Below are 24,266 nucleotides of genomic sequence, written 5' to 3' on the forward strand. Positions count from 1 at the left end.
TCGATTTTATTTTCTTCAGCATTATTCACAAATAATTGATAACTGGTACTTATAGCGTAATCTCTTTTACTATCACAATTCCAAATATAATAATCAAATTGAAAAAGTCAACATAACTACAAAAATGGATTTTTATAAAAAATTTCAATTATTCCAGAAAACACGGAATAATCTGAAAATTAAGCTCCAAGTTAGGATGTTTTAATTATATATTTAGTGCAGAATAACCCCTTACTGACACGGATCATGCGCTTGATTAGTATCTGCATTCCAATAATATTATTAATTAATAAATAAGCATTTATAAATGTATACTAAATAATATTACACATATAGCAGTGTCAATAACGTGTGATTCTACTAAAATTGTAATATGTGTTATAGCCTTCACCTCTACTTTTAAATTGTGTAAGTATGTTTTATATATTGTGTCTGTCTAATAGTCATATTTAGTCACCTTAACCTTTATTTAATTCTATTTGCTTCCATAAATTATAAAGTAAGTTTTGCGAGCAATATCATAACAACAGTGTTTCTAAAGATTCTTCTCCCAAACATTCTTACATTCAAATTATTATCAAACTAAGGCTCGAATTATATTTAGCGAACGTTGAATATTTCATTTTTATAAATATGGCATATCATGTCATATATATTAAAACGCAATTCAAAATAATGTAATCAATAGACTACTGAAATATACTTTTCAATTAATAGGCTTCATATATCTGTACTATATTTTATATTCCAACAACAATATTACATTTATATCAACAAAACTTTTATAAACCGTTGGTATGTTTGCAAAAGTTTGTTTGTACACTGTTATGTGTCTTTGTTTCAAAGACTTATTAATAACTCAGGCCCCGGAATCACAGACACAATAGAAAATCTATTGTGTCGTGGACCGATCGGGCCGTTCGGGGCTCAATGGGTTAAGCATTTAACACTAGTGTATCTTTTTTAAGAGCCTCATAGTTCAGGATCCATCGCCCATTTTTGCAAGTGATTACTATCAAGCTAATTTTTCGTGAGTAGCTTTATTTTGATGAGACGCCCAATAATTTCCTGTACGAAACTCTCGATTGTGGTAGCCAACAGAGGTAACAAGGATAAAATGTTTTGATTTGATGTTGTTGCTAAATTATTCGAAAAAATATTTGTCCTACAAAATCTATTGTTTGATCAAAGAGTCCCCTCTTTCCAATGTGTATCGATAACGAGGTCATCATAAATGATTACTAACCAGCTGATTTTTTTGTTTTCACTTAGTTAATATTTATATAATTCAATAGACATATTGTCCTACAAATTGCGTAATAAATATTTGAGAACCATCAAATCAAAATATTTTATCCTTGTTACTTCTGTTAGCTACCACAATCGAGAGTTTCGTACAGGAAATTATTGGGCGTCTCATCAAAATAAAGCTGCTCACGGAAAATTAGCTTGATAGTAATCACTTGCAAAAATGGGCGAAGGATCCTGGACTATCATAAACCTACTACCACACTGTCGATAAGACGCACGTTTATCAAGAATACTGTCTTTATTCAATTATTATCATTAATGGAAATAAGATTGTTTTTAATATTAAATAGAATTATAATACTAACATAGTTTTTTAAGGCCATTTTACTAACAAATATATGGATATTAAATTAATCTGAAATAAATGAAATAAATAAAAAAAATAAAAAATTATTATTTTTTTCAAACAACTATTCCAACTCACCAACAACATTTTCCTGCTGGTTACAACAGTACACTCCGCCGAGGAAGAGCGAAGTGAATATAACGAACACGATCGCCATACACACCGCGTACCCGTCCGCGCCCGCGATACTGAAGGGGCGCGGCGGGGCGGGGGAGGGGGGAGGGGCCGGGCATGCGGATAGACAGTCCAAGCATGAGCAGCCGGGCTGGCCCTGAGGGTTATATCATATATGAATACTATTTATTCCGCTATTATACATACATAGAATTGCAATTTGTTACATAGTTAAGATAGCTTATAATAAACTAGCTTTCTACCCGCGGCTTCGCCGGGTTTTCAGAGAAAACCCCGCATAGTTCCCTTTCCCGTGGTATTTCCGGGATGAAACCTATCCTATGTGTTAATCCAAGTTACCCTCTATATGTGTGCTAAATTTCATTGTAATCGGTTCAGTAGTATTTGCGTGAAAGAGTAACAAACATCCATACTTACAAACTTTCGTCTTTATAATAGTAGTAGGATTACATTACATTATAATTTACAATATTGACTGACCGGTGAGCTTGGTGCGATTCCCACCCGGGGCAAATATTTGTGTGGTGAACATAGATGTTAGCTCTGTGTCTGGGTGTAAATTATCTATATAAGTATTTATTTAAAATTATATATGTATGTTTATCAGCCATCTGGTTTCCATAACACAAGCGAAAGCTTAGTATGGGATCAGATTGTACCGTGTGTGAAAATTGTCCCGAAATATTTATTTATTTATTATTTATTAATAAAAGTAAGAGTAATAAGACCATTGCTAGGCTCATCCCCACTAATGTGGTTGATCTGGAAGGGCACAAACGCGGAACTTGCGTTGCCCATGGTATCGAACCATCTCTACTACTATACTTACATTAATGCCTTCATTGCACGGCCGTGTGGGTGGGTTGTACGGTGTCAGACCGTCGCTAGGCTCGTCCCCACTAATGTAGTTGATCTGGAAGGGCACAAACGCGGAACTTGCGTCGCCCATGGTATCGAACCATCTTTACTACATATACTACTTTACTTACATTAATGCCTTCATTGCACGGCCGTGTGGGTGGGTTGTACGGAGTCAGACCATCGCTAGGCTCGTCCCCACTAATGTAGTTGATCTGGAAGGGCACAAACGCGGAATTTGCGTCGCCCATGGTATCGAACCAGCGCTGTGGTGTGCAGAACTGCGAGCCGTACTCGCCGCACATCAGGTCGAGCGCCAGTTGGTTCGATGATGGCACTTGCACCTGGAACATGAGGTAGATATTGAGTAAAGTGGTCCAGAAAGAAACAATGCACAGTTTTACAATAATAATGAATACATTATTAAGTGAATGGTGGGGACTACTTCTGAAACTATTGATTATTTATTTATTTTTCATTCCAGAACAAAAAAAACACATACAATATAATAACATAGTACTCTGCCAAACTGTAAAACATTTTGTTGGCAGAGTTGATTATGCACCCGGTTATATTATGACAGCTTCTGTAAGTAATCTGTAATTGTATCAGTAGTTCCAAATACATATTTCCATCCCCTATTGTATTCTTTTCTCTATAAAATTCTAAATGGATGTTGAACATTATTTAAAGTTTCCACATTATTAAGAAAACTTCGCACCCTTCTTTGTACATTTTAATTTAAATTATGTCGCTTATTAATTTATGTGCATTGAACATTTTATCAGTTTTACTTACATTTGAACATGATGTGAAAGTGTTGTTCATATACGTAGCGCCGAGATGATAGTCAATCTCGTCAATACGCTGGTGTGTTGCTGGAAAAAGAAAGATATTTCTCTTATTTTGATACTTAATAAATAAAATTTCAATTAATCTGCTCAAATACCAAGTGCGTTTCTGAGAAAATTCATCGCTACGAAATTATAATAAATGTTCAATTTACGGGGAAATTTATTATAGTGTCAGTTTTATCTACGCTTTCCAGAGTTATCCATCATTCTCGGAACTGCATAGTGAAGCCTCACTGTTTGTAGTTTGCAGATATAAATTGATATCATATTTTTTAATGCCCTTTTCTTTGTTCAAATAAAAAAGAGAGGAGATATACACTACGTAACATATTTTAAAACGTATTTAGTTAGAGCTAAATATAGCAATAACTATGGAAAATATGCACCATTTGTCACTTACTACTTGCAAGCACGCGCGTACACACGAAAGCACACACGCACGCATGAACGCACGCACAAACTTGTAAAAACGTTTTTATAACTCAGAATGACAAAAAACACATCTCTAGACTGCGTGCCTAAAACTCATTGATACTAACAAAAAAGCAATATCTCTAGAGATTCAAAACTACTGAAAAACGCATAAAACCACCCGCAAATCGACTACAAACACACCATTAAATGGACTAGTTTTCACTAGCTTCAAGTTATTACCCTGTTCACATATAAACGAAAACTCTACTATCCTCAAACTCCTTTCACAAACTCACGATTCAACGGGGTAGTTTTCATTAACGTGAAGTATTTACTCGGATCACAAACATTCCAAAAACTCCATTCAAAGACTCACCATTAAACGGGCTTGTCTTCGCCGGCTTCAGGTAATTGCTCTGATCGGGCGCGCACGTTAAACTGCATATGTGCTTTATGAAGTTGTTCATGCAGGACGGGCATCTTGATATTAGGTTTTCGGCGAGGACAATCTTGCTGTTGAGGGTCGCGAGTTGCTCGCCATCGCAGCAGGTCAGACCGCCGGCGGCGAGGTCTGGACAGTACTTCTCTAGGATCGGCTGTAGACAAGAATTGTTAATTTAGCCATTGACGTACTGTAGACAACTAGACTCACAACCGCCTATTTAAAGGTCGTGAATATAAAAATAAATACAGAAATAACCCTGCGGCGTAGTAAACATTCATTGAAATTAGCATCTATTTTCCTGGCAGTAATGATTAGTCTACTGTGTTGCTCATTCGAAAGCTCTGCGGAGTACACAACATTTCAACTGTAGGTTTTTCATTATTACAAATAATCATTTTAAATTGAATCCACAATTTTCTTATTCAATTCAATATTGATTGACAATTAAGATAACTACAGATTTGTTAAAAAAAAAAAGTTCAAAACAAATTTCGGCCACGGTGACTAATCTCGATTGAAACAAGGAAAAACCTCAAACACAAATTCACTCACATTTTCATCTTCATATCTTATCTATCATATTATTTCATATCTCATCATTTATTCCATATCTGGCATTAATTTAGTACTTGTAGTATTATCCTAACACCTACAACAAAATACATATATACGTATACTGGCATATGTCCCAGTGGTTCAAGATCCATTACCATCAACAACCAGTAAAATCAATTTGGTTGGCTATTAAAGAATAACGGTTGTGTAATGTTACGCTCCGCTGCTTATTATTTTGAAAGTAGGCAGAGTTATCGTTATGCTACAAACAAATATTTAAAGTCTTCAGTTGTTTTTCTAAAAGATAGTGTTAAACATACAAGTATAAACGCATTTATTTGCAACTTATTCTTTTAAATTTAACCCTTACTTCAATCCAAGAAGAATTGGTGCATTACTACGAATCATAGTCAATCTTTTATTTATTACCTAACTGCGACCTAGTACGCTGTACGCGTGAATAGTTTTCCTTACAACACAATTACCATGTAAAGTGAATCATATCAAAAAACAGCCAACAAATCAGACAAGTTTTGCTATAAACAAACCCAATTAATAAGAAACCTCTCCAGAAATAAATAAAGAGTTAGTATAACTACCAATTAGTGTAACATATAACCTTCTTATTTTTGAAATCAAATGATCAGCATCAAAATCATGTGACAATGTTCTCGCTCGGAGGTTACAATTTCAAGAGGTCGTATAGTTTGTTGACTATAGTTTGTTTAACAGGCGTAAGTATAGCAAATAATCTACATACATGATACATACACAAATTGTATCACACTTTATAATTACCAAACGCCTACGAAACATCTTGACCAATTTTTATAGATTTTTTTTATAATTTGTTAGTCTGTGAATAGATGTTAAACTATTTTTTTAACCCTAACTGATAAGGGTGGTCAGACAGAACAACAGCAGCCGGGTCAATTTCAAATCAATACAGCCTTTTTGATTTTTATTATGGTAATAATATTCAAAAGCTTATTTTAGCACACTGTCATGGTATAGAATTTTTAATTAATTAAATGTATCTTTGTAATTGATTATATTATAAACTTTTTTACATGGTTAAGTTCAGACACACAAGGCCACATTAGCCATAACTACTTAACATTTTTTTAAACGTTATTTATAAGATCATCAGAGCCTTCCTCGGGGCCGGGTAAGGTGTGTTTATACTCGACATCAAAACATCTCATTCAAAACCTTTTATCGAACTAATAAGTAATTATTTATAACAGGCTTTTAATGTATTATAATCAATTTGTAAATATGTCGTTGCCTATAGCGAGTATGTTTAACATAATATAGTTTACGCAAAGTTTTAACAAATTGGTTCCATAAACAGAATTTTAATATTTTTAAATGTACTCCAAAAAATACACTTTTAAAATATATCTAGATAAATTTCTTTGTTATAATACATCTTAAAGGGCTTTATTTCCAACACAAATGTCTATAAAAAATCTAAATAAATTTTTTGACTAACATTTCTGTTTCACACAAAATATTTGTGATTCATGGTGTTATGCATCTTTGCAATCGTTATCATTATCGATAAGATGGTGCTTTGTTTTACTTCGGCGAGATCACAAGAAAGTTTAAAAACATCCTGTTAATAAAGATTAGGTTATTATTGTCTCGAGATATATGAGAAATAATGTTAATATTTTAGAAATTGGATATATTGTTACGAAGTTGTATTTATAAACTTACTACCTATAAACGAAATGCAGACATTTATATATTTACCTATAGGTACGTCATATATAACATACATAATATGCCATATTATATAGCATATATATATTAATGTGGTCTAAAGATTCCTTATGTATGTGTAATTGTGAATTATCTAGTACCTATAAGAAATGATATTCCAAAACAAATATTGAACTTTATGCTAAATATGCTTTTTATAATTATTATGTTCATAGCTCGTGAATTCCAAGACATGGTGTTTATTCGAATTTTTTAACCAGATAGCCAAATGATGGATGTGCGTTATGCCATTTCTATTCTTCCAAATTTTTCAATAGTTCAGTGTTAAATATACTTAAACATATTAAAATAACGAGAAATATTTTTCTGTAAATATATGAATCTATAAGAAAGCAATTCATGAAAAAGTTATGCTGAATCATCGCCCGACATCTTATCATTTTAAAAACGTGTATGATAAGACTCTAACATATTTTATTATAGCAGGTGTGTGTATTTTTGAAATCAATAATCCATACAAATATTATAAATGCGAAAGTAACTCTGTCTGTCTGTTACTCAATCACGCCTTAACTACTGAACCAATTTGCATGAAATTTGGTAGGTATAGAGATATTTTGATATCCGAGAAAGGACATAGGCTACTTTTTATCCCGGGAAATAGGATAGGTTTTATCCCGGAAATCCCACGGGAACGGGAACTATGCGGGTTTTTCTTTGACTGCGCGGGCGAAGCTGCGGGTGGAAAGCTAGTAGTCTATATATGTCGCACATACCACAGGCACATACTTATTAGTTATTATCTTTATATAACAAAAAAAAAACATTCAAATCCTGCAAATAACTACTGAAGATCGGGGATTAGAAGCTTAGCAAGATTAGATAAAACCGATAACCAGCCTATTAAATGTTTCGGAGAAATGCTTGAACGAACAGACATATGAAGATATTATCATACGTGAATCTTTGACAGTTCCAATAACCATTTTAACATTATAAATATCAAAGTTTTGATGTATGTTTATCATTCAATCACTACAGACTGATAGAAATCATTGAGATGAAAAATGGTACAGAAATAGATACCTAGTCTGTTTACATACATACCTCCTATACTTTGTATAGTATAGAAGCCGTCTTTCATTGGAGTCAGTTAACCAACTAACAACTACAGTATATCAAAACAACGGTTGCATAATAGTTTAAAATACATACGACCAAAGCCAATATACTCAACGTCGTAGTTATGTAGATCGGTTAATCTCATTAAGGGGATTTCAAGAGCTTCGCTGTAATCTTTAGATTAGAACCTGCAGGCAATATTTCATTACGTATGACTAGGAAATGTCTAGATGTAGACTCGTTGCGAACCTATGTGTTCTAAGTTAATTATGAGTCATAAATATAGTCCTTTTCCTTGAAGCACGCAATACGTATATTTAACGTTCATTTACCTTTTCTTCACAGATAAATAAAAAATATTTTTTCTAGTCTTCATACGGTGCATTTACATCAAACGAACCTACAGCTAGAGCTAGAGCAAGAGCATTCTTTCGTGATCTTTAAGTGTAAACAAAAACTCGTATTCAGTGTTGTTCAGTATTAGAATTTAGAACATTGCATAGAATCTTTTCGAACGCGAACTTAGAACAAAGAAAGAATGCTCTACGCCTGTTTTAATTAAAAAAAATCGGCCCTTAATTAAAAGAATTTGACACAGTGGGGTTAGAATGAGCATTCGCTCGTTTGATGTAAATGCACCGTAAGATCATTCCAAAGTCTTTGCGTTTATTATTATTTTGCGCTGAACATCAAACCAACAAGTTACGTTTATAAATAACCGGGGAAGAATATAAATTTACGTTACAAAAGAAACTGCTTTTTACACAAAACTTTTTTAATTTTCACCTTGAAAGCTGAAAGACTATACGACTATAGTCTGCAGAATGAATTAGAATTTGGCCCAAATTGTCTGCGAAACAAAGAACCTGTCGGCTGTCAGATGGCTACTTAATAAAGTGTTTATTTTATAACGGGATCCATTTTTCACTTTCGAATTGGATACTACACTAGCTGTACCCGGCGACTTTACCCGCATTGCTCCGCTCCTATTGGTCTTAGCATGATGATAATTGATATTTGATAATATATAAATAAAAAATAATTGATGATATAGCCTTTCTCGATAAATGGGACTATCGAACAGTGAAATAATTTTTCAAATCGGACCCTGGTTTCTTTATAATATTTTATAGGATGGATATCCAAAATTATCGCCTAATCACTAATGCATTTTTAACACTTGTGTATTATTACGAAATCGTGATAACATATCTTTATAGCGTGAAGCGATTGTAAAATTAAGTAATTAATGTTTATTGTAGACCATTTCTTTTAAAGCCGCAGATAAATATTGTGATGACTAATTTTATTATATCGAATCATACACATTACACACTAACAAACACAAATACACATACACACACACGCATATGCGCTAATGAAAACAATGCTCATCTCACACACATACACAAACACAATTAATAAACAACATTCTAGACCTATAAAAATCTACTTGTATGTGTAACAATGATGACGAAGTAGGCATTCTTTTCCTTGATAGCCCTAAGGCTTGTGATCCAATGATATAGACCTAAGTCTATATCATTGGATCACAAAAAACTCAATACTTCCTACATACTGCATTTATATTTAATAAACAATAGGTCTTAAAAAATCTCAAAAGATTTTAATCACTACCTTGATTTGACCTTTTAATTAATATATTACAAACACACAATCCATTCATTTAATACATTCATTTCTTATAAACGTACTAGCTTTCCGCCCACGGCTTCGCCCGCTTTGTCTAAAACATAATAAATTATATACTAAAACCTTCCTCTTGAATCACTCTATCTATTAAAAAACCGCATCAAAATCCGTTGCGTAGTTTTAAAGATTTAAGCATGCATAGGGACATAGGGACAGAGAAAGCGACTTTGTTTTATACTATGTAGTGATGTCTTACGAAGATACATTAATTACCAAATAGTGTAGGTCATCTCAAACTGTAATAAGGTGATACAACAGAACGTTTTGTTAAACACAATAAACAATTAACTTTCGACAAGATCGACAATAATAGTTTTCTATTCAAACAAAAATTAATTGCACTATTCATATATTGCAAGCGCAGCAGGCTCAAGAACGTGTAGTGTACGGGTCATACATGTCACTGTAAAAATGCAGTCACGGCAATATGACACTAAACACGTGCGCGATATTACCCAGAATTGTATAAAACAAAAGTGTATCGAGGCAATAATTGTTTTACGACTGTGGTGGCGTGATGCACATTCGTGCGTAATGCTCTTACGAATATTAAATTGTTGCTACATAATAATGCGATAGGAACCTTAGAAACCTTTCACTGATTGTTGGGAAATTGTGCATTTCTCTTTTTGAACCTGATTAATAATAGGTCTAGCAAATCATCCTAATATTATTAGAATCTAAGCGGATGTTTCTATGGACGTATCTAAAATGAGAACAACAGACAATCAAATTAGGAAACGGATTCAATAGATTACTGTCGTTATGTATCATAATATAACCTAGATTTAATTAGGTACTAAGCGAAAAACGGACAAAGCATACATGTAGAAGCTCAACAAAACTGTACAACGGGCAAAACATCCTTTAGTTTTAAAAATTTAAGCTATAAAAGGAAGTATAAAATTATCTGAATTTCCACATATAATTCTAAAGACCTCTTAAATAAAAAAATACAAAGTTAAATGCACAATTCCTTCCAGACTAATTGAAGCTAATTAATGAACTCGTTAAAACGTTAAACGTTATAAATGTATGAAAATTATGTTTTCCTTTAGCATGTTCATGTTTCTCACTACATTTAACTTGAAGATAAGATATACAAAAAATACATAAAATGGTATACTTACTGACATAAAATGGTATACTGATATAAAATGGTATACTGATATAAAATGGTATACTGACATAAAATGGTATACTGACATAAAATGGTATACTGACATAAAATGGTATACTTACTGACATAAAATGGTATACTGACACAAAATATATTAAACAAAATTGGAATTCCTAGCTACAATATCAAACAAGATCTTTATCAGTCTTGATGCTTATCTTTATCTTCTTAACTTTATCTTCGTATAATTTTCAACAAAAAAATCACTAAAATTGGTTTTTCCATTTAAGAGCACGCGTAAATTCACATCACTCTTTTCAGGAACTACTAAAAAACAAGAAAATAAACACTTTAAACATGAGAAATTTACTTATTCCAGAAGCGACTTTCTTCCCATTCAATTAAAAGTTATATTGCAACACGCTTTAACTTTTAGCGAAAACCTATCAATATCAATTTATCAGGACACAGCAGTCACTTTAGTAGGTATTTACATGTTGGAAAAATATGTTTAAACTTGATAGATTGGCATTGGAAGGTTTGGCCAAATACACATTAAACTCAGAAGAAAAACAAATTCAATTGGGTAAGTCGTAGTCGTTCATCAGTTACTAATAAATTCGATATTTTTTTCCATTCTTTCAAATTTATAAAAATATGAAGCACGCAGCTACACTCGTTTGATTCCCGTGATGATAACAGAGCATTTATAGTTATCCAGACTCTAATCTATCGCAGTATTAAATTTTGTACAAATCGGGTCAACTATTCTTGCATGACAGAGTAACAAAAATATATCCGACCCTAAGAACCTTTACGTTTGTGAAATTAGAAGGATATAAAAGTAAGTAGGATTGAAAGTACGATACTTTTATCAAAATTTAATTCCTAAATCAGAATTGTCTATAATAAATCGAATCATAACAATACAATCGTTAGGGCGTTTGTCCACTACAAGGAATTTTACGGTCCGGCATTCCGATTTTTTACGGTCCGGTATCGCACGCCTTTAATCTATATACTAGCTTGTGCACTATACGTAATTTTACTGTCCGACATTTTACTTTTCTCTATTCCGGATGGTTTTTTGAGTTTACGAGTCGCTGTAGGTATAATTGTTTTCGAGTGCCCATTTGCTTGGATTTTACTCTTTTTATTGCATATGCCAATTGAAAGCAAGCTCTTGTTTTACTTTCTTTTAGCTGGCAATGAGATTTGAGAAGTCGGTATTGTTATTTTATATACATTGACCAAGCATTGACCTATAATTATTATCTAAGTAAGTGTTGGTAAGTTAAAGTTCAAGTGGGAATAGATTTAGCTCCTCGTCACCGATTAAAATAAATAAGTGAAACACGCATTTTAAATCTCTTACGGAACTTTACTTATTATTATAACGAAGTAATATAATATTTCACCTTCTATATTTTTACTCGTTTCTTGTAAAATGCGAAAACAATCATTTATGATAGCATTATACCGCCAAACTTCCTTGAACTGTACGGCACTGATCCGAGTAAAGACGGACAAGTGCACAAGCAATTCATCGGTTTTTTCATGCCACACCGGACCGTAAAAAATCGGAATGCCGGACAGTAAAATTCCTTGTAGTGCACAAGCGCCCTTAGCATTAGATTCCAATGCGGGCAACGGAAAATTTCCTCGATAGTAATTCCGTTAACAATGTCAGAATGATTAGCACTTTATAATTACACTTGCTAAAGAACGCAATCGTTCAATAAGAAAGATTCTAAACGAATCAAATGCATTTTAAAATTCCTACCATTTCAAAGATTTCCTCACTAATAATATAGATGCGATATAGGTCTACCAGAATCTGATGGCATATTTATATTAAAGAAATAAAAGATTTTCATGTGGCAACTTATTTGACAACTATCAAATTGGTTGTCAAATTATTTGTCTTTTTTGCAGTTGATAAATAAATTTTAGGATTTTGTCTAAAAAATCTTCGAAAATGTCGAAAAAGCCGCTGTGATCACAAGCAAGAGGTGTTGTTTATAATGTGTATAGAAAAATATTTGATGAAGAAGGGTCAAACACATCACAACTTTCAATTTAGAAGATTTTATTGGTAAATTGGACTTACCCGCTTTGATACTTTCAATTAAAAAATATTATATGTAGGTAACTATAATATTGTTTGTTGATTGGAATATAATTTTATGAAAACTTATTACAGGAGTTTCCAATACCGAATACGGCTATTCGTCAAGTCCAAGCAGTCCAAGTCAATTTTATAATGTGTGTATCTGTTTATACTTACGAAAATAAACATAGTTTTATTTTATTTTTATTTTATTTTATAAAAAATTATAAGCAGTCTAGTTTTCTATCGATATAACATCGATATTTTTACATGGCATAATGATAATGAACATACAAATATAGGTATGTGTAAATAATAATATGTATTACCTGTATAAAAGTAATATGTATATTATACATGTAAGTATGTACCCACATAATATTAAGTGGATATCTCATTATTAAGTACAGTATTTTCCACTTATGTAATGTGACTAATGATATTGAGAACAAACTAAAAAATAAGCAGTATCAAGATCGTTCAGTCCATTTTCCCTAGGGTTGCACACTCAAAATTTTGATTTCCCTAATTGCCATCAGATTCTGGTTTACCTATAGTAATTCCGGTTACTTTGTTCTGTTTTAAAGTCTGACCCGTTTTTAATATTTGTATTATAAAAAAAATAAATTAACGTTTTTAACATTTTCCTGCCAAATAATCATAAGCTAACACTTTCATTTAATTTTAAAGAAAATGGTTGAGGTAACACTACAGAATACCAATGAAATATTTGTTTATATTATTGGGTAATAATATTATTATTTAAAAATAAGTAATAACACCAATAAGCAGTTGCGTTGCTAAATCCAAACCAACACCTCAATACCTTAAAAGAAGACAAGCAACAAATCTTGGATCAAAAAGAATCACAACAACCGTGAACTTGTTTTATTTATCTTGACCACCAATTAATACATCATGACTTAATACAAGAAGCCGATTCTATAAAGCCAATTAAACGAGATAGCGCAACAGACGATACCTAAAAGGCAGTGCCGTCTTTAAGGCAGGGCCCGCAGGGCCCTGGCCCGAGGCCCCGAGGTAGGCAGGGGCCCCACAATTCTGAAAATTTTCGATATACAACAACAAATTTTATAACATAATAAGAAAAATATCAAATCACACACTTGGTAAAATAGAAACAAGATTTAGAAAATTTGTTTAAAAATTTATTTTTGCACTAAAATAACAGTAATTATATACAGCTTAAAAAACTTTCATTCCTTACATAGGCCCCAGCCAGTACCTTGGCCCATAGCCTCGTTGATCCTAAAGACGGCACTGCTAAAAGGTCAGCGTATACATAATATATCTTATTAGAACACAATGCTATTCTTTCATACAATAATCACAGTGCAACATAGTAAGCACTATCGGTTACTTATACCTTAGCTTCGTCCTGATTTATCTGTAATGACCTAAGATAAGCTTTCTCTGATTAAATAATTAAGATTGTTCAGTGTTTTCTTTTTTTTTTCAACCAGTAACATATTTAGAAAAATAATACTGAAACAAAACAGTTTATAGCGAGAATTCACCAACTCTGCAAATGCCACAGCTTCATAGTTAATATGGCCTATACTTAATGTTGTCTCTGACCCTTTTAGTAGAAACAAAATAGGCTAATGGTTATACCGAAGTCGGGAATGCTCACAAATATACGCAAAACTTTTCATGGACCATAGTGCCCTAAAAAAATATTTATTAGCTTCAGTTAGGTCAAGATAATGGAAAGGACGGTAAAGTTCAGATGACCCTTTATCCAGCATATTATACCAAAATTTACAAAAATAACGAGTTCATGTTAAGTGGTACTATAAATATCAAGTTTTCTGGTATTATTTTTAGACGAGGAAATACACGTGAATAATGAATATGATAACGAGCGGTTATACCTACGATTACTTTTAATTATACCGGTATTCCGGTTTGGCCCTTAACCCAATAATAATTAATATTAATACAGCAATCTGTACATTAATTTGCTACGATAGATACATTGTTACATAACTGGTTATGCTTAATAATTTGTGTAACTAATAATAAATAATAGCATCACTCATATGGGGCCAAACGACCTTGCTGTTTGCAATTGGTTATATAACACAAATAATTTGGAAAATCCAAAAGTGCACGCCTCATAATTTTTTTTTTAATAAATATTTATTAATTATTATTTTTGTTTATTTAATAACAATTAAACCACATCGAATCAGACCCTGAAAAATGAAAGGGTTCTATTCCTGAGCATACTCAAGCGTAAGAGAAAAAAAAAGACTCGATTAGTAAAGTATTTCGGTCGCTATCGTGTTAACAAGAAAAAGGATCCGCACATACAGACACACGGACGTCCAAGACAGAACTTTTTTAAACTGTTTTTTAACTAGTTTAAATAACAAAAATGACATCAAAAATATCATGAACGTTAAAAATAGTGTTTTTTCTTAATATGTGTGTGTATGTATTATCTTACAAGTGCAATGTATGATACATAAAGACATTTTAAGTTTGAAAAATCAGATGTTTTGCGCGAAGTGACAGTAGTACCCACCTCAACGCTTCGCTTATGAGGCGTGCAATATTTCACACTGGTCTACAGGTATTGAACGAGAGTTGCAGGAAATTTTTATAATCTTTTTGGTAACAAAGTTATATTCGAAAGATTTACAAATTACAATGTAGCTTTTACTATGGAATTCTAGATGGTTCCAAATTCGATGCGTAGGTATTTGGTTTCCTGATGTGTATTGACTTATCGTGATACATTTTCTCGTTTATACAATTTTTAGTGTGGCTGGCTTACATCAAAATTAAATAGATTTAATTAGTTTGGCTATAATTCATTAAAAGTTCCGTTCAAAAGTTCGGTAGAGTTTACAACAAAATGTTAATAAACATTTGATCAATCACCAAACTTTCTGTTTAAATATAATTAAGTAGGAACTTAAACAGTAAATTTGCAAGATCTTTCAAGGTCTGAGCCTAAGTCAACAGAAACAACATCAACTTAATGTTATTTTGATTTCGAAAACAAGAAGGAAAATCCGTTATATAAGTTTATGACGTAACTATAGTTAAATTACACCTATACAGGGTGTCCCAAAAAGTAGTGATGAACGGAAGCTGGGAGATAGAGGACCAAGAGGGCTATCCGAATCACCCCCATGTGTGTTATGCGATTTTTCGTATTTTCGGAGTTATTACATTTTTTTCAATTTTTCATCTATCGCCGAGTACGATGAGATTTTTATTGATGGTGACGTGAATTATTGCGCTAGATGCTTGATTTTTTTTGTGTGCTAAGCTGAAAGATAGGCCAATTCAGTATGGTAACATTTACTATCGTTAGATCTTCGAATGGAATAAAAAAAAGAATTAAATGCCAAGAAAGATAAAATTACCCAGTATGTTCATAACTTCAAGGGCCCATAAAAAAATAAAATCACATAAAAAAGGTTTTCCATTTGGCTTTTAAAAACTTGCTCTATCGATCAGGTAGCTACCCTAAAAATTTCATTTTATTATTCTGAAGGCTTCAATTGAAAAATTGAAATCTAAATGTGGTAAGTGCAAAATTTTTATTAACATGATGGTCATTAAAACCAATAAATAGGTGTTTAATTAACAGAATTTCTTTTAAATAGCCCCGCTGTTGCTCAATGCAAGTGCGACATCACCGTAAAAAGTTGTCTTTTAAATGTCTGAATGCTTTTTTATCATTTTTAATGGTTTCTTCTGCTACTATGAATTTTCGGGTTATTTCGTCCAAATTGTGGCATTCTCTCAAGTAGCCGAGGTCTTTTTAGTATCCCCATTGAAACAAATCAATGGGGTTTAGGTCGAGGGACCGTGGAGGCCAGGCTTTAAAGCAGGCGTCACCGGCGCATGCGCAGGTTGCAACGACCAATCCATCTTTCAGGGTATTTTTGCCCTTAAGCCTGGCCTCCACGGTCTCCGCACATAAACCCTATTGAATTTTTTCCGTGGGGATACTACAAAGACGAGAGACTGCCACAATTTGGACGAAATAACCCGGAAATTCAGAGTAGCAGAAGAAACCATTAAAAATGATAAAAGAGCATTCAGACATTAAAAAGACAACTTTTTACGGTGATGTCGCACTTGCATTGAGCAACAGCGGGGCTATTTTAAAAAAATTCTGGTAATTAAACACCTATTTATTGGTTTTAATGATCATCATGTTAATAAAAATTTTGCACTTACCACATTTAGATTTCAATTTTTCGATTGAAGCCTTCAGAATAATAAAATGAAATTTTTAGGGTAGCTACCTGATCGATAGAGCAAGTTTTTAAAAGCCAAATGGAAAACCTTTTTATGTGATTTTATTTTTTTATGGGCCCTTGAAGTTATGAACATACTGGGCAATTTTATCTTTCTTGGCATTTAATTCTTTTTTTTATTCCATTCGAAGATCTAACGATAGTAAATGTTACCATACTGAATTGGCCTATCTTTCAGCTTAGCACACAAAAAAAATCAAGCATCTAGCGCAATAGTTCACGTCACCATAAATAAAAATCTCATCGTACTCGGCGATAGATGAAAAATTGAAAAAGATGTAATAACTCCGAAAATACGAAAAATCGCATAACACACATGGGGGTGATTCGGATAGCCCTCTAAGTCCTCTACCTCCCAGCTTCAGTATATCACTACTTTTTGGGACACCCTGTATAAACTACAGGTCATGATATTTTTATGACACAGCCGTGTAATGTCTGTTTATTGATATTTAATACCAAGAAGGTGACGTAAATGCGTTTTATTATAATATATTAATATTTTACCTTTTATCATATCATTAAGTATATTTAGCATACTTATTCTAAAAGAAACTTTCAAAAAACTAAAGGTATAGCTACAACTAAAGTTTAAAGTTCGCCTATGGTTCAAAATTGACATGTTTTTGTTACACCACATTATCATTAATTTAAGACTAATTTTATTTAAAACCCGTTCCCAAAAGGCAAACACAACGTATTTAATTACGAGTTAATTTGATAATAAATGTGACGCGTCTATTGTAAAATATTGCGCAAAAGCTAGCTAGGCTGAGAGAAAAATCAATGAGATAATTTGAATGCTACAAACGTCTAGAACGTCCTGCGCCCTGACCTTAAATGTCACATTGATTTCAATGGGCATAACACTGAAACAGATCTGCTTGGCGGCCTTTTCTTTTAGGCACATTTATAATAAGCCTAAAAGAAAAGATTTTACATCTATGGAACAACAAAATATGTTTCTCAATAGGCCAGCTTTGTGTGAGCCTAAAAGAACTGAGTAGTGAAACTAAATGCGAAAGAATATAAAAATATGTCAATAGACCGTACTGATGCTTCGCCTTTCAATCCATACTAATATTATAAATGCGAAAGTAACTCTGTCTGTCTGTCTGTTACTCAATCACGCCTTAACTACTTAAAAAATTTGCATGAAATTTGGTATAGAGATATTTTGATACCCGAGAAAGGACATAGGCTACTTTTTATCCCGGGAAATAGGATAGGTTTTATCCTGGAAATCCCACGGGAACGGGAACTATACGGGTTTTTCTTTGACTGCGCGGGCGAAGCTGCGGGTGGAAAGCTAGTTATAATATAAATAAGGCAATCGGGTATTTGTTGATTCATTTAAAAAGTATAAAATCCCATCTCTTAACTTTCATGATATAATATGTAGAATAATACCTACTTGAAATAAACGTTATCAAAATAATATTTTCAAACCAATGTAAGTGCCAGGTAATTTGTATAATATGTATTGAATAACAAGGTTATTATTTTGACCACGAAACTTAAATTATAATATGATGAGACAATCTCTGTAATATTGTCCACAAATAACAAATTGCTGAAAATTTCCATGACACCAAAAACACTTAAAAAATAAAACAGTAAATTAGGTATATTTTACCAAAACAATCAAATTACGCAACGGAAACACTTAAATAACAATATAACGCCAATCTTTATATCTAACTATGTTTATAAATACGTATTTAAACGTATTATTTACATGATATTTACCGTGATGGAAGGCCGAAATAATTTGATGATCATCGGTGTACTTAAAATGCAGTTAATATCGCATCAAAAAAATTATAATGATATCAAATTTATAATGATGACAATGAGTGTTTTGGCCTGATAGTCATCATAGATATTATAAGTAAAAAGATTAGGTTACCATCACAACATTCGATCTTCAAAAACGGCATACTAACGCACACATTCAACTATCGCGAGCGAATAAAAACAAAAAAGAGACCACTGAAGTAACTTCTGGCTAATTATCCCTATTTCGACGTGCCATTCCCGGATCTAAATCTTTCTAGGTAGTTATAGAAGCAGCAGCATGTCATTGATTTTGAAACCAATTTATGCGACAAGCGAGAACACATTTGAATTTGAATCTATGCCGTTTTTATTATGTGTCCCTTATAAATATGTATTATTATATTATTCCTAACTGTTTTGGAAATCTCGACATGAATAACATTTAACCAAAAACCTAGTACCTACATATAAGCACAAAATTTTCAAAACAAGATATTAATTTTTTGTTACTCGTACCAACGTGACCATCTTGCAATTTTTTTATTTTTATTTTTTGTTATTTGCGAAGAGACGAGAAGATAATTTATGAAGTTTGTAACGCTCACAATTTTAGGATTATTTATTATACCTACAGTTCATACTCTAACTCAACGAATCAGATTTTAATTTGAATTTACGCATTACTAACACATCTTACTGAAGAATTTTATTAAATACAAACTGTTTGATTCGCAATAAGTTACAAGGTAACGTTGCAAGCAGACCTTAAAAATTTCAATGGTCCATTTACCTAAAACTGACAGTGTGTAACAACACAAAGATTTTACACGTGTTTTTTTTTATACAAAAGTAACATACCTACTAAAATAACAAAATCAACTACATATCCCTATCTACCATTACGTAACACAACAATTCCCTTCTCTGAAATCTGAAATAAAACAAAAACTTCTGTCGACAAAAAAATTGATCGTGTATCCAACCGTGCCGCCGCGGCCGGTCATTCTCATATGATAATTCCCGGTAAACAAGTACATACATCCAAAATCAATGGCCTCTTTCTTCTTCACATTTGATATCGAAGATCGAACAGGCGGGACCGAGACGGATGCCTACACCTTGCCCTTGAATACATTAGTCTGCACGCCGGCTAAATTCGCTCACACTTTTTGTTTTATGTCTGCGACCAACGGGATTCGGCATATACCATACGCTTTGATATTTCTATTCTCTCAATCTTTACAATCATCTATGTGTGGGTACTGTTTATATAAACATCGAATACATCTATTTGTTTATTGTTTAAGTTCGTGGAAAACCAGTCAATACATAACGTCTGAGCCAAAATATTCTAGGCATCAAAATGTAACGTACAGACGCTCCACGTACACACCCACTACTGTCATACAGTAGTGATTTGAAAGCATCGCATTAAATCATACTAATTACTACTATTACATACGTTAAATGAATTTAATTTCACTGCTTTATTTGAAAAATGCCTGCACAGAACAGAAATCCACGAGTTCAAGTACTCCGTAAGAGCAAGAACTTTCTGAAGAGGTAGACTTAATTGCTGCTACCGTTTGTGCAATGTGTTGATCGATATGACGTCATACTCTCATATCGAGTTACTGCACACAGTATACTGCAAATATTATTGACATCAATTTCAGTTGCTACACGAGAATCGAGTTACAATTATACATATTTAAACCATAATTTAGACATGATGAAATCTGAGTAGATCCACGTAATTTAGATATACACACAAAAGTGCTGATAACGTTGTAAAAACTAACAAAATAAATGTCAGATAAATTAAATTCGCATCACGGAAATACGATAATGGTAGTTGTTCACGTGTGACGTGTTTTTTTGCTAATTCAAAGACGAAACAGCAAGGATTTTCATGTTCAATGTTATGAGTGATTTTCATAAATGTACTTATAAATAAATAGCTGAATTCAAAGAGGCCGTACTGCATAGGAAAATACGTTATAATTCATGTATTATAATATGTATTTTCCTTAATATTTATAGTAAACAAAGACCAACCAAAACGGAACCGTCATAATATTGAGTACTCTTCTGGCACGGGACCAAAGAGCACTCTCGGTACGTTCCCTTTTAAAATCATGCTTAGCTTTAATATGCAAAAGATTATTCGAGTCTCAATTTTTTCTTAATATTTCCGATTCGATCCAATTCAATGCTTATTACGCAGTTTTATCTTTGCGTAGATTTACATTTAAGGCGAACGATACTATTATGTATTTTTGAATCTACATGTATTGTTCGATTTCTCAGTGAAACGAAACATTGCGACCTTTTATATTAATATCAACAAAATTCGCAAAATTTTCCATGAGGTCATTAACTCGTCAATGCATTCATACCTGCGTCCGTATTCTGGGAATTTATTATTTGTTGAATTACATTGTTAAGTGTATTTATATATTGTTTCGAATTGCAGATTTTTATAGATAAAAAAGTTATTGTTTCGAAAAATCAAGCTTTGTTGATAAAAACATTGACTGGCACAGTCTAACCTAGAAAAAAATCCTTTTATAGACGTCAATGTAAAATATCCCATATTGTATATTGTTTGGTGATAAAGTAGCCCACTGCCCAACAATGATGAAAGGGTTCAGTAAAGCAAAAGTAAGCTTATGCGGATTTCACAGTTTCGAAAAATATGATGTCACAGCTCAAATATTTATCTGAATAAAACTTTAAACAAAAATGACTCATGCCTATGATTAACAGTGTATTTTACACTGTATTGTAAAAGATCTGAATTAGCAGAACCTTAAGGCATATGAACCTACATCGTGTTCAAAACAGCCAGCAAAACATCGTCTAATAGCAACTGTTATAAATTGCTACATGCCATTTTATCTGACGAAATATGTACGCAAAAAATTCCTCACATATTATACAATACTAAACGTAAACCTGTATCTACTAAGTGACGTCACTATGAATCAAGTTATTTTGTGCTTATTATCGCTCAGTATATAATGACAAATACAATGACTCAAGCTAAAACCAAAGAATTAAATGAGGAATATTTTATTCCATTCAATTAAGACCAATGAATTAGTATTATCAATAATTTAACCAATTAATAACGAATCTGGTATGAATCAATGTCTTCAAATCAATGAAAGTCATTCCAATATTGACGATGAATTGATTCCATTCATGCGTTCTCGAACAATCGCTCATGGATACAGTTAAATGTGTCACTAACACAAAACTCTTTGAGGAAAACAAGAAGAAATCACGCTCGTATTATAAAACGGGAAAGTAAAAACCACGGACAAAAATGTATTGACTCAAAAGAATTTTGATTCCATATCTAATTATGAATTTACGAAGATGTTACTAGAAATGCAGGTCTTGAACTATAAAGCAATGTTTGATTGACAGTCCTAATACGCCTCAAGGACCGCGACGCAATACTTTCATACGCGAAAATTATTCGCGCAAGGAGTGAAGTGTTGCAAACCGCGACTGCAAAAAGCATCCAGGTCAAGTTCCCAATGTTCTCGATGTAACGAAGGCTTCGTGTGACGTCACACCTGCATGCACACGCTAAATATAGACGGGGAACAACCTCGTCTACTGACCCAGTTTGTATGGCATGCTTGCCGTCCTTCGGTGGAAGTTTCAATACTAGTTATTAAAAGTCCTAATATTTCTCTATATTAATTGGGTCAAAGCCAAACTTTGCTGACGAATTGCCTGTTTGCTGATAAGCGTCTAACAAACGAATTGTAATGCACGAAGAGATCTCGAATCTCTTAGTCATGTTGTATTGAAGGTTTTCCTTTGCAATTAATTGAAATGAAGGCTGTCTTTAATCCATCTACATACATCATAAATCACTGTTTAGTGTTTATGTTAACATTTCAACAGTATAGTTGAAAGTATAGTGAAGTGTCTCTTAAACCGGTTTCTTTGAGAAACTTCGCGTATGGTCTAGTGAAGCTGAGTACTTGACTCATGCTTAGTCAAATTACACACTAATCATTGTTAAAAGAACCGAGGAGCAAGATATCGTTTTACCTTCAAAAGGTATTTCTTTTTAAGCATCTCCGCAAATTGTCCGTTAATATCCTCGAAAACATCTTTGATAACATATCTGTCTTATTGCTTATAAGGCTTATTGTCTGATAAGGAGTTAGAAGCAAAATATTTACAAGAATTATCCGGACATTTTTTTTCTGCGCATTATTTTAAATAAAGTTTGATTACCATGCCATCCATCACTTCCTCACTTTCATTTCGAATGAATAGTTTCAAATTAGCTTTTACTAAAAAATTAGTACTTGTTTTACTACCGACGATTATCAACGCTTTCTTTCTTGCAACTGCCATAAAAGATAAAAACCTTTTGACCAAATTTTTAAATCATCAAGACTCAGTTTCTTCACAATCAGATACTTACTTAGTACCTCATTCTTACATTTATTAATGAATAATCTCAATTCACTTACCCGAGAGACCTCATCGACGGGCTTGGCAGGTCCATCATATAAGCAGTTCTTCTTCTTGTACTCTGTGGCATTGGAGCAAACGCCGTACCACACGCACTGGCCCTTGGCTGACGTGCTCGGAATCTGTAATGGACCAAATTGTAAGGCCACGGTCAGAAACACCATAATAATATGTTAAACAAAGACTAGAATAATGTCCTATTGATGACCTTTAAGGAAATCGGTAGAGGGTGGTACGATTGTTTGGAGTTAACTGATATGAAAATCCATATGAAAGCCCTTATGGCCGATGGATAAAAGAATGCTTGAAGTAGTCTTATTTAAATTTTAAAGCAGCAGTTTTCAATACTATATCTCTGTTCGTTTGAAACTAATTATCTAGATGTAGATACCCCTTTCATGTACTGAACTTCAACACTATCTCAACTGAAGCGCCGCGTATAGAAATTGAGCACGATTTAGATCAAAGGGCTAATTAAATCGACTTCAGACAAATAGATATTAATAGAAAAGCTATTAATAAGCTTTAGTTTAAAACTTACAATGTATTATATATGAACATTATTCCCCTAGGCGTTTTTAGACCTTAGTCGATATCAATGCTTTATGCTTTCCTTCCTTATAATAAAACGAACTCGGTAGTGCGTGGTAGGTCATTTCAATACATAAATATGAACCATGGCGGTAATTTGAATAAACCGAACAATATCAAGAAAGCTATAAACTAGTTTGCGAGCGTGCTAGGTTTCAGATTTCCTAAACAACTAATAGGCACGAAATATTTCCAATCTAAAAGCTACAATCTATCGATTTTTACTTCAGTCGCCACTTAATGTAAAAATGTGCTATAATCTCGTGAACATTCTTAGAACAGAGGGGCGAGCACGTCAAAGTATCGTCATTGAGAACATTTGTATGGGAATTTGAATAGCCACCCCTGCCGGTCGTAAAGGATATATATATTAAA

General features: G+C 32.9%; 1 protein-coding gene across 1 annotated transcript in view; it reads right to left on the minus strand.

Moving 5' to 3' along the window:
- The window catches only part of Npc1a (Niemann-Pick type C-1a), a 66,959-nt gene that overhangs the window by 24,619 nt on the left and 18,074 nt on the right, over positions 1–24,266 (minus strand). The window contains exons 2-6 of the mRNA XM_090111518.1: positions 23,300–23,422; positions 4,295–4,514; positions 3,449–3,528; positions 2,782–2,994; positions 1,736–1,928 (exon numbers count right to left, since the gene is read on the minus strand). Of these exons, the coding sequence (XP_089967644.1) occupies positions 1,736–1,928; positions 2,782–2,994; positions 3,449–3,528; positions 4,295–4,514; positions 23,300–23,422 (829 nt within the window). The remainder of the gene's footprint in view (positions 1–1,735; positions 1,929–2,781; positions 2,995–3,448; positions 3,529–4,294; positions 4,515–23,299; positions 23,423–24,266) is intronic.

The sequence above is a fragment of the Colias eurytheme genome, chromosome 17 (genome assembly GCF_061535395.1).
Source record: "Colias eurytheme isolate Ceu_HAF_F1 chromosome 17, ilColEury1 Martin Lab GWU primary, whole genome shotgun sequence".
NCBI lineage: Eukaryota > Metazoa > Arthropoda > Insecta > Lepidoptera > Pieridae > Colias > Colias eurytheme.